General features: G+C 48.7%; 2 protein-coding genes across 2 annotated transcripts; one reads left to right on the top strand and one right to left on the bottom strand.

Moving 5' to 3' along the window:
• The first annotated feature begins 1679 nt into the window (after window positions 1-1679).
• Window positions 1680-4755, top strand: LOC120676257 (protein VASP homolog). The gene is made up of 2 exons (XM_039957494.1): window positions 1680-2777; window positions 4348-4755. Exons 1-2 carry the CDS (start codon window positions 1875-1877, stop codon window positions 4390-4392), a joined length of 948 nt encoding a protein of 315 aa, XP_039813428.1. The 5' UTR covers window positions 1680-1874; the 3' UTR covers window positions 4393-4755.
• Window positions 4756-7941: 3186 nt separating this feature from the next.
• On the bottom strand, window positions 7942-9621 carry LOC120674777. The gene is made up of 3 exons (XM_039955902.1): window positions 9515-9621; window positions 8444-9086; window positions 7942-8247 (listed from the first exon to the last, which is right to left on the bottom strand). The coding sequence occupies exons 1-3, from the start codon at window positions 9619-9621 to the stop codon at window positions 7942-7944; spliced, it is 1056 nt and encodes a 351-aa protein (XP_039811836.1).
• Between the last annotated feature and the right edge of the window lie 1103 nt (window positions 9622-10724).

Genomic DNA, 10724 nt, shown 5'->3' with positions numbered 1-10724 from the left:
CTGTAAGACCATGATTATATAGAAAAGAGTGTTGTTGCAACATCCAAGTCAAACCTACCAAAGAAACAATGATCGGTGCTTCTAAATTCTGCAGATATTTTGTAAATCAGAGAAACAATCCTACATTCCTACTGTTGTTTCTAACTGAACTCTAATTAGAAATTGTTTAATATAGCCTATCAAAGAATGGTATCATCTCAAATGATCTTATGCAATCAACCACCTAGGAGGCTAGGAAGGATAACTGCAACGATAACCACCCAAATATAATTCATAAAAGAATGAGCCGAAGGAGTTAAACAAAGCAGAAGTTCGCAGAATAACTAGTATGGCTTTGACATTCCTTTCACTTATAATAACGCAAGACAAGTTTACATAATTTTCCAACAAAAAACAGTGAAGAACGCAGAACAGGACTGAGCTGCTCTGCAAGAGAGAGCATAGTTACAGAATCAAGTAGTGTTCTTCAGAAATTTTGCGATTGATGCAACAAGACTAGTGGTTGTACAAAAAAATTATGTAAGTAACAATAACTTTGCAGTTACTGAACTATAGAGTCTTGAACTATATATATATCTAGAAGTGAGGTCTAACATGACACACTCTCCGAATAGAACTAATATTTGGCGGCTATTATTCCTCCTTTTCTGAAAAGTATTTTAGTGTCAATCCAATGATGTTATTTTCGGAAGCAAAACCAACTTAACGTAACTAGGATGGAATATCGATGCAAATGCGTTTTTATGACGTAATAACTAGGATGGGGCCGCCGGGCAAGCTGTTAGATGGGCCTGGGGTTTAAACGAATTAAAAAAAGTAACACAAAGATGGGCCTGGTTAGAACAAGCAATATATAGGCCAGTCACAGACACCTTGTGACAAAGCATGACGGAGCTGCAGCTGCAGGCCTACAGGCAAACTGAGGCGATTTTCGTCAGAAGCAGTAGTTGGTTCTTTGACTGTTTTAGCCGCTGTGCCTGTCAAGACAAGACTGTAAGCACGGTCGTTAGCTTAGCTGTACCGAAACCTCATGCTTTTATTTTTTTTTCTACGGCCGAGCCGAGCGAGACAGCGGCGTCCGGATCAGTGAGCGTGCTTTGCCAAGCGGCATAGGCGCATAGCATATCCCCCGGCGTCTGGGCAACGGCAAGGGATATACGCGCGCGTCGTCCACACGGATCGGAACCGGTCGTCGATCAGCCCCGGCCCGGCCGGCCGATGAAAACGAAGGCTGGCGATCGACGACAGAGATCACTACGGGATCGGAAGCTAGGATCGATGATGATGATGGAAGAATTAAACGGGTGGCCGTGCACGTCACCCTGGAGGCCAGGAGCCTGCTGGAATTTGGTGGTGCTCCAGCGGCGTAGGAAACAAGGCAGCGGCGGAGCTGTAAGACAGAAGGCGATTTACCGGTGACAAGGACGGCCCGTGTTTTGTAACGCGTCCTTGTGCTTTTGCATCGTGACAGTGACGACTAGGCAATTGCAGTGCCCGCCGTGGTCGCGGGGGCATGGGTGAAGCCGCGTAACCGCACCGCACCGCGCCATGCCACGCATGCCCCGCCCGTGCTCCATCTGCGGGGCGCGGCTGTACGTCCACACTCGTTCGTCACGACATGGGATTTGGTCGCGACTTCCATTATATTATATTTATCAGCAGGGTCACGCACGCTCCTCGCCCGACGCTCCCACCCTCCCCCTCTCGTCTCGCCTCCTCCGCCTCCGCCTCCGCCCCCGCATTTACCGTCTCGCTTTATATCCCGTCCCGTCCGCCGGCAGCAGCACGCGCACGACGCCGTAACTAGACCGACGCTCTCGACTCACGCCTTGTCTCTCCTATCCCAGTGACTGTGACCAGCAACAGCCAGCAGCATGGGGACGACGGAGGCACCGGCGGCGGCCACGGCCAAGAAGCTGCCGCCGCTGTTCCTCGTCCGTGCGCGGTCGCGGGCTAGCCGAGTAGCCGACCTAGGCGACACGAGCGATGCCGCCGCGTGGCCGTCGGGGCCGCCTGACACGCCGCCGCGCCGCTCGCCCGTCACCGTGCCGTTCCTCTGGGAGGAGGCGCCCGGGAAGCCCAAGGCGCCGCCACAACAGCCGAGCGACGGCGGGACCGGAACCGGCGCCCCGGACGCCCCCGCAGGCCCCGTCGTCCCGTCAGACGTCGCCGCCGCAGCCGACGCTGCTGCTAACACTACTACTACTACCCCTGCCACCGGCGCCGGCGATCGCGACAACGGCGGCGACCGGGAGGAGGAGGCGCGCCCCGCGCCGCTGAAGCTGCCGCCGCGGCTGCAGCGCGTGGCTTCCGCGAAGCAGCAGCGCGACGGCTCGCCCTCCCCCAGGACCGTGCTCCACGCCCCTCACTACTACGGCTGCGCCGGCGGCGGCAGGAGGCCGCCGACGCCGAGGAGGACCACCGCCAGCGGCTTCGCTGCGACGCCGAGCGCCGGCGTGAGCCTCTTCTCCCTGAGCAAGATCGCAGCACCGGCGGCGGGGACCAAGAGGCACAAAGGCGGCTGCGACGGCCGCGACCATCTCAGCGCAGCGGCCCCGGACGCCCCGTGGGGTTCGCCGGCGGCGTCGTCGGCCTCGTCGTCGTCTTCGTCGTCCCTGTCCGCCAGCTGCTTCGGCGACGACCCCGGCCACCGCCGCGCGGCCGACGGGCGCGAGGACGGTTCGTCGGAGGAGGACGAGTGCGCCGCGGGGTCCGTGCGGATCACCCGGTTCAGACGGAACCGGAGCCTCCCCGCCATGACCACGTCTCACCTCTGGGTATGTATTGTCTCTGCTCTCCTTGTGCCTACATCCTTCTCCTTTTCCTTGACCGAAGTCGAGATCGATCAATCGAGGGAAGAAGGGCGTTCAGCTTCAGCAGGGTGGCGTCTAGTGGACAGAGATAGACGGGGCTCACGCGCCGTTGTGGCCGTGCTGCGGAGGGCAATGGTGGAAGTGTCAGGAGGCAAAGCGCAAACGCGAATAGGACGTGCGTGGTTGGGGCCTAGTTGTGCGCTCTGCATATCCTAGCTACACCATATCCATGATTTTTTTTAAAAAAGAATATAGTCGTAATCTTTTGTTGAAATGAAACATCAGAAATGAAATTTTGAGTTCAACCTTTAGTGGTCAACAAAAACATAGATGAATATCGTAGGATTTTAGACCATCAAATGCCGAAACTGTTTTCCTTAATTTTGTTATGAGCCCAATCACCCACTCAGTATGGTCTATACTTCACTTTCATCACTTTTCAGTAAGGATGTAAGTGGGTATCCAATGGTGTTTTTTGAGTTAGCTAATTAATTAGGATGGCATTCTACTCTAGTTCATTTCTCCTCCCAAATTATTTACGCATAATAATGTCATTCTAGTTCATTTTATCAACCTTTTGGATCGACACAATAATAAAAAAATTATCTAACTTCATCCCTTCATTTTCCTTAGAGTCGTTATGCATGAAACACCCGTGTTCGAAATATGACTTAAAACATTTTAATTTGTTCAGAGCAAATACTTGCGCAACATGGTGTTTTCACGCATGTTGTATTTTGGCAAAAGCTATATATCTAGATATTTGCCAAAACGATCTATCATTTAGAGCGGAGAGAGTAGTAATAAATAGCAAGATACAGCATCCATGTCCAGTATCATTGTGCCATCGTGGTTCAACCCTTCTGGATACCACGAGCCAGAAAATCAACTCGCAAGTCCAAAGTGACAAGCACCTCCCAACCAAATCCTGTATGTCATGCGCCCAATACAAAATGTTGCATGTGAACGGTGTCATGTTGACCATATGCCCACTTGCCTTTCAATCAGCCTTGTTCAGTCATTCTATCCTATCTACTCCGTTGAAAATTGTAACATGCATAGCAATGTATCTCGCATCATGTACTGAAAGATTCTAGAAGACAACCATTGAAATGAAATGAAATGAAGAAAGTCAATACAAGCCCATCTCCAATGGGTTTTGGATTCATGGTTGGTAGGGGTGCAAATTGATGACCCTTAGGTGCAACTCCAACCCTCTTTAATTCAAAATTTTGTACTAATTCTCCAAATTAAAATATCATTTTGGAGAATTTAAAGAGGGTCGGAGGGTCACCTGGGTCACCAATTGACACCCCTAATGGTTGGTTCCTTGCAGCAAAAAAAGGGGGGGGGGGATTCTCACTCCATGCTTTTGCATAGTTGCATGAAAAATGTTTGAATATTTCCCCATACATTTGCCTAGATTTCAGTTTGTTTTTTACTCCGCAATGACAGTTTTGTTCCGCATGATCACATCTATCACTTAAGTTTGACGACCTCACATATGCAATTGCAAATGTTATATTGTCGGCAGGCAAGTATCCGAAAGAGCTTCAAGCAGATTACTCCATGGAGCTAGATCTATCCAAGTTCGGCGATCACGAGGTGCCGACAACACTACTGGAAATAATCGGGCCAGGGGCGCTAAATTGCAACTGTCCACAGAGATTTTAGGAAGTGTACAAGTATATGCAACAAGGCAATGCAAAAGTACGGCTCCATGTACATAGCTAAAACGTTGTAACGCATGGTGCCAATGTTGCGCATGCCCCAAACTAAGTACTCGTACAGCCGATTATATTTGAGCCTCTCAATATTTGATACGGCAATAACAATGTAGAACCATGTGTTCATCAAGAACTAAGTACTCGTATATATGTATTGTGCAAAATGCCGTCACAACTCACATTATACTATATATATAAACGGCATCATGCGCCATGAGAACAACAAACCAACAACTACTTTATTTTTGATCTTTACACATGCATACGTATATGCCAACACTCAACAAAACCAACTCTTTAGTTTACTACTTTTTTGTGTACACACACGCGCATGCGCCCACACACACACACCATGGAACTGCTATGATGAATCGATGATGGTGTAGCGTTAGGGGTGTTAATTGGTGATTTTTAAGTGCACCTCCAATTTTTTTAGTTCAAAATTTTGTACTACTTCGCAAAATATGATCTCATTTTGAAGTAGTATAAAATTTTGAACTAAAAAAAATTGAAGGTATATCTAAGGGTCACCAATTAACACCCATAGTGTAGCTTAAGTGTACAAGGACGGATTATTGGTGCTGCAGGCCGGCCGGCCTCCATGTGGCGAATTAAGGGCGTGCATGCAGCAAAGGGTGGTTGCCCTCGTCTTCGGAGAAACGGAGGGAACGCGAATGAGCTGTGACTGTAAGTTGCAACCAGTGGCGGAAGCAGATTTTCAACTTAGGGGGGGCTTGGTTCTTCCTCCTCCCTATCTCCACTCATTTCTTCACCTTTTTTTTTCTTTTTCTCTCATATTTCTCATTTGATTTCAATGGAAGTTTGGGCAGTAGGGGGGGCTAGAGCCCCCCTAGCCCCCCCTGTAAATCCGCCCCTGGTTGCAACGGGCTTCTACTTTGTTGACGTTGATCTTGATGACTGAGATATATACTATATATACAATACTTGATACTTTAAGTCTCAAAAAAAATACTTGATACTTTAGTGGCGATGACAGATATGCTACGCTGGTTCCTGTATGGAGTGCACTACCATCTCGACTCTCGGGGGGAGAAAATGACCTGCAATATTATGAGAGGCCGGCCGAGAGCACTAAAATAATTCTTTTTCCAGTTAGGTCAAATCCTAGTGGCAAATAAAGGATCTTGGCTGTGGAACGACAGTCCACAGAGGTTCCAACGTAACCAATATGGCTGAATTCTTGAATACAAATAAAGAGTGAATAATTATATATCCACGTCTATAAATTCGAAGAAAGACAATAAGCACACACTGATGCATGCAATTCCAATATATGAGTATCTCCTTTGTTCGTCTATAGACAAAATACTGCTGCTAACGGCGGCAGAAATAAAGAGGGAAGTTCATGGAAAGATCATATCATATACCAATATAAAAGATATAAATGAATCACAATTCACAAAGCAGATATCGGACGAAGGTGTTTTGCACCATTTTTTTCACCGTTCCATTCGGCATCTTGGCCGGGCGCACGTAGTAGCTGTCGGCCCGCGGGGGAGAAATGGGCCGCGAAGGACATGGCCGAGTAGTGCACAAACTATTATTTTTCAATTTGCATATTTTTTCATGAATTGAGACTGATTTATTTGTCCAACAAATAAACCATAAACTAAAATTTTTTTACGAAAGAATTAGATGGAGGAGGAATTTAACACGGTGTCAATAGTCTGAAGGATCCAAGAAACATCAAATGGAATTTTTAGATTTCATAAATTTTGAGAAACGCTTACGCAGATGGTCCGTTGGAGCAAACATATAATTCCGCTTGCATGTTTATCAGATGGCCTGTTGAAGCTGTACAATAGTCTCACACTCTATCATCAATCTACTTTGTCTAGAAATTATATGAAATTTCTCGAACAGAAGAATACAATTTCTTTTAAAAAAACTGACAAACAACTAAAACACATTTCAGGTGAATCATTTGTATCTTATTTATTTTAGTCTAACAATTTTTTAGAATTTATTTGTAAGGAATAAATTCAATATGAAACAGATACAGGATTTCTAAAAAATGTATAAATTTGACAAATGCCTAAAAAGTTTTAGAAACTTCTGACTATTACTAGTTTGGAAACATATATTCACAGCAAAGTCTGATTTCTATGGCTTCCCTAGTCCACCTATTTTTTTATGAAACATTATTTTTAAAATTTATTCATCCAAAGAAGAAATTCTATTTTTTAAAAATATTCCAGATGAAATATTCCTCTATCGAAACACATAAAGTGCAACTTTCAAATTCAGAAATTTCTGACAAATGATATTTTATAATAACAAAGGCATTTAAATTTTATTACTTTATGTTGGAACCTGAAAATAAAAAATGCGGAAAAATTCATATTTATGCGCAATTACTTGTTCTTTCTACTTAAAATATATAGTGGCATATATTATATAATAATTAGGGTCGTATTGCAATGAATTCGAAATGATTTGAAGAATCAGTTGAATTCATAATTCACGTTGGAAGCTCATGATTCAGCTAACGGGTGCAGAAATATTGGTCAATAATTACTTTTCTAAATATAGTTCAAGCTAGAAGGAAAAACTCAGTTGATCGAGAAATGGTGCAGACCACCCATCGGCCATATAAATGTTAACACTGATGGAGCTTACACAGCTACAGACTCCTCAGGCGCCACAGGTGTGGTAATCCGCAGGACGGATGGCTCCTTCCCAGCTTTGCCACGTCGTCTGGACTCGGTTGCTTTTGCTTCGCTTACCGAAAAGCTGAAGCACTCTGGGATGGTGTTCGACTAATTCCTCAGGGGACACTGGAGCGGGTGCTAGTAGAGACAGATTCTCAGGAGCTTGTCTCTATGGCGATCACGTGGAGAGGATAGGTCTGAGTTAGTTGCAATCTTCTCTGATGTTCAGGATCTTTCGGCAATGCTTACATCTTTCGAGCTTGTTCATGTGAGGAGGTCGGCCAATAACGCTGCTCATTTGTGCGCTAGAAATGCATGTAATTCTAGTTCAGCTTTAGTTTGGGTCGAGCAACCCCCTAGCTTCTTCCAGCACTGCCTGCTAAATGATTGTAATGATGCTGCTTAATTAATAAAGAAGCAATATTCCCAAAAAAAGGCGACATAGACCGAGATGATGGGGAATTGAAAGCCAGCAAATTCAACTATTTTCCAAAATGAAAAAAACATCGGAAACAATGACGATATGTAGCAATTAATTCAATCATGTTCATAGCTCAGATAATCATGCATGCATCATTTGCTACTTAATTAAGGTTACTATAAACATATGGAGTTACTACACATGCCATAGGGACGCGCGCGCCGCCTCCCAATAATACCATTTCCCGTGCAAACAGAAACCAAAACATGAACTGATTTGCACTTGCACCCATGAACCGTGCTTACAGTTCAGTAGCCAAAGAAACTGCTGCCATGGCCGTGCCGTTCAGCGCTGCTTGGCGGCAGCGGCGGCGGCGGCGGCGGCGGCAGCAGCTGGTGACGATACTTGTGGTCGTCGAAGCTGAAGATGTGATCTATCACGTTCACGGCCGCCGCCCTCCTCCGCTTGTAGCTCTCTTTGAAGAAGGCCTGCCGCAGCTTCTTGGTCCGCTCCGTCAGCTCGATCGCCGGGTTCTCCTCCATGAGCGCGCAGTACGTCTCGAGCGCCGCCAGCTCCTGCTGCACCGCCGCCGGGTTCATGCCGGTGCCCATCTCCTGCACGCACGCGCACACGCATCCACGCACGAATAATGGTGACTGGCCACTCGGCATTCACGGCGAATCGATCGTACGTGTGGCTATCTCGCTCTGCACGCATGCGCCGGCATCTCGACGGACGCATGGTTCGTTCGTGGGCAGAGAAGAAATTAAGCGTGCGCGTTGCGGATCGGAGGAGGCGATCGATCGTCACCTGGACGTTGAGGATGAGGGACTTGAGGCTCTTCATCTTCCGGTGCGGCCACCGGGCGATGCCGAGCTCGCGGCAGCGCTTCTTGAGGACGGTGAGCCCCACGTTCAGCTCCCGCGCCGCCCTGGTGATGGGCATGTAGAAGTATTTCCTCAGCTCGTCGAAGCCGATGTGGTCCAGCCTCGTTTTCCCGTGTGCCGCCGGAGCTGATCGGTGGTCAACGACGCTCCTCTTACCGCGCGGCCGCGGCATTGACGGCGGCGGCGGCGGTGGCAGCACTATTGCCGCGACTGAGCTTGATTTTTGGTGCTCCCCATGGCGACTCATGGTCGTCTCGAAGGCAATGGCCCTTGGTTGGAAAGAGTCCGCGATGGCGGCCATGGGCTTCTGATCCGCGTGGCCGACGTCGTCGAAACCTGCATATTCTTGGCCGACGGTACGCTGACCTGCCGGCACGATCACCTTGTGCTCGTCGGCATTGTCGAAGGCCTCCAGGTCAATGTCCCCTAGCGGCAGCAGGAGCGCGTCGTCGAGGCCCACCGTTGCGCCGTCCACAGGTAGGGGTGGGAGCTGATCGGAGAAGTACGGCTCGCCGGTCAGCGGCGGTGCGGAGAACAACGGCAACTCGCAGTAGCTCTCGTCCCCCCTGAAAAAAGCTGCCGACTTGTCAGTTCATAATTTCTGGAATGCTGAACTACGAATCAATTCGTACGTGAACACGATCGATTCGAGCGAGACTCCATGATTGCTGGAGCAGAAGTACAAAGTACAAAGTACAAAGTACAAAGTGACCTCATCAGATTCATCAGAGCCGAGGACGGGCAGTCTGCCGGGGCAGCAGCGAGCGCGCCATGGCAAGAGCCCTCGATGAGTCTGCCGCCGTCGCTGCGGCTCAGATTACCGGGAGGAGCGGCGGCGATCGGCAGACGGCCGTAGTCTTCCGCGCTGACGTACGGCAAGAGAAGAGATCGAAATAGCGTCGATTAAACTCGCCGGAGGAGATAACGAAGACCGATCGAGCGCGCGACCGTTCTCCAAGAAATTAATCGAAGCTGGAGTCTGTACGGTACTGACCCCAGTAAGGCGAGCGGCGGCGGCGCTGAACACAGCGGAGGGAAGTCGTCCAGGCCGTACTGGGACCAGTCGTCATCGCGGCCGCCGTCGTCGCAGCACGGCGCCATCTCCGATGATAGCAAGCACCACAAGGATTCGAGCGAGCGAAGAAAAGCTTCAGATGGAGGGGAAGGATCCTCTAACGATCATGAGGAGATGAGAATGAGAGATGATGGGAACGGGAGAATGAAGTAGTGGCGCAGTTACTGCGCGGTGATATGATCTTGGGTGGATTCTGGCTGCGAAACGGATCCCGGCATTAAACTGGGGCATTGCATTATTAGGCATGCAGGCGTAGTGACAGTGGGAGCACGCGTGCGCGCGTTCCCAAAGCCGGCCCCGAGAGCGGGCGAGATCGAGCTCCCTCCCTCCGTTCACTCTCCCGGCGGCGCAACGCGCGCTAGCTCTCGATCGATCGATCGGATGGATCTCAGGCGATTCACTGCTCCTCCGGTGTTCGTGCGGATGCGCGCGCATGCATGCATTTATTGCTCGCCTCGTGGCGGTGGTAATTGTGTATTTACATGCGTGATTAACTCTCTCCGCGCCGCGCCTGGGGGCTGGGGCACGTGTTGATGACCGATCAAGTGAAACGTACACATCGTCTAGTTCATACTTCCTGCATATCTACGAGGGGACGTGACACCACGAGAGAATGAAACTTTAATAAAGTGCAACAAATAGCTCAAGCAGAACTAGACATAGGGTGTGTTTATATCTTTTTGGCGTAAATTTTTGGAAGAGAATCTAACAAACATCTTGTGAATGGTGATCTTGAAAAGCGAACTCCAAGTGATTACAGCAAGCACATCTCTGGAGAAATTGATTACTTGGACGAAAAAATGTGCATCGACCTATTTCTGTCATCAGGAGAAGTGCAAAGCCTCCTGTTCCTGACGATGCCTATGGTGAGGTGCCTAACAGTCGGCGGAAGAAGGCACTCAAGCAGGCAGAAATGGTTCTAAATTTGCTCATGACCCAAGCAGAAAAATGACATCAGATTTATCTGTGATTGATGGGCTTGCTCTGGATGGAGGATTCTCGACCTACGTTCTTGATGGCATTTCATCGACCAGTTGGCGGGTGGCTGGGCGTCATCCACTTAGATGAGGCAGGGACGGGGCTCCACCACTTCAGGGTGTTGGTGCTGAGATCTCGGATCCTTGGCGAG

The sequence above is a fragment of the Panicum virgatum genome, chromosome 5N, assembly GCF_016808335.1.
Source record: "Panicum virgatum strain AP13 chromosome 5N, P.virgatum_v5, whole genome shotgun sequence".
In the NCBI taxonomy this organism is placed as follows: Eukaryota; Viridiplantae; Streptophyta; class Magnoliopsida; order Poales; family Poaceae; genus Panicum; species Panicum virgatum.
The sequence above is the reverse complement of the archived record's forward strand: the minus strand, read 5'-3'. Positions and strand labels throughout refer to the sequence as shown.

Bases quoted from the DNA above. Each gene is read 5' to 3' on its own strand.
- LOC120676257 (XM_039957494.1), top strand. From the start codon at position 1,875: ATGGGGACGACGGAGGCACCGGCGGCGGCCACGGCCAAGAAGCTGCCG. The intron at 2,778-4,347 runs GTATGTATTGTC...TATTGTCGGCAG, and splicing joins TGACCACGTCTCACCTCTGG to GCAAGTATCCGAAAGAGCTT.
- LOC120674777 (XM_039955902.1), bottom strand. From the start codon at position 9,621: ATGGCGCCGTGCTGCGACGACGGCGGCCGCGATGACGACTGGTCCCAG. The intron at 9,087-9,514 runs GTCAGTACCGTA...AGCTTTTTTCAG, and splicing joins CCGCCGCTCGCCTTACTGGG to GGGGGACGAGAGCTACTGCG. The intron at 8,248-8,443 runs GTGACGATCGAT...GCGTGCGTGCAG, and splicing joins CCCTCATCCTCAACGTCCAG to GAGATGGGCACCGGCATGAA.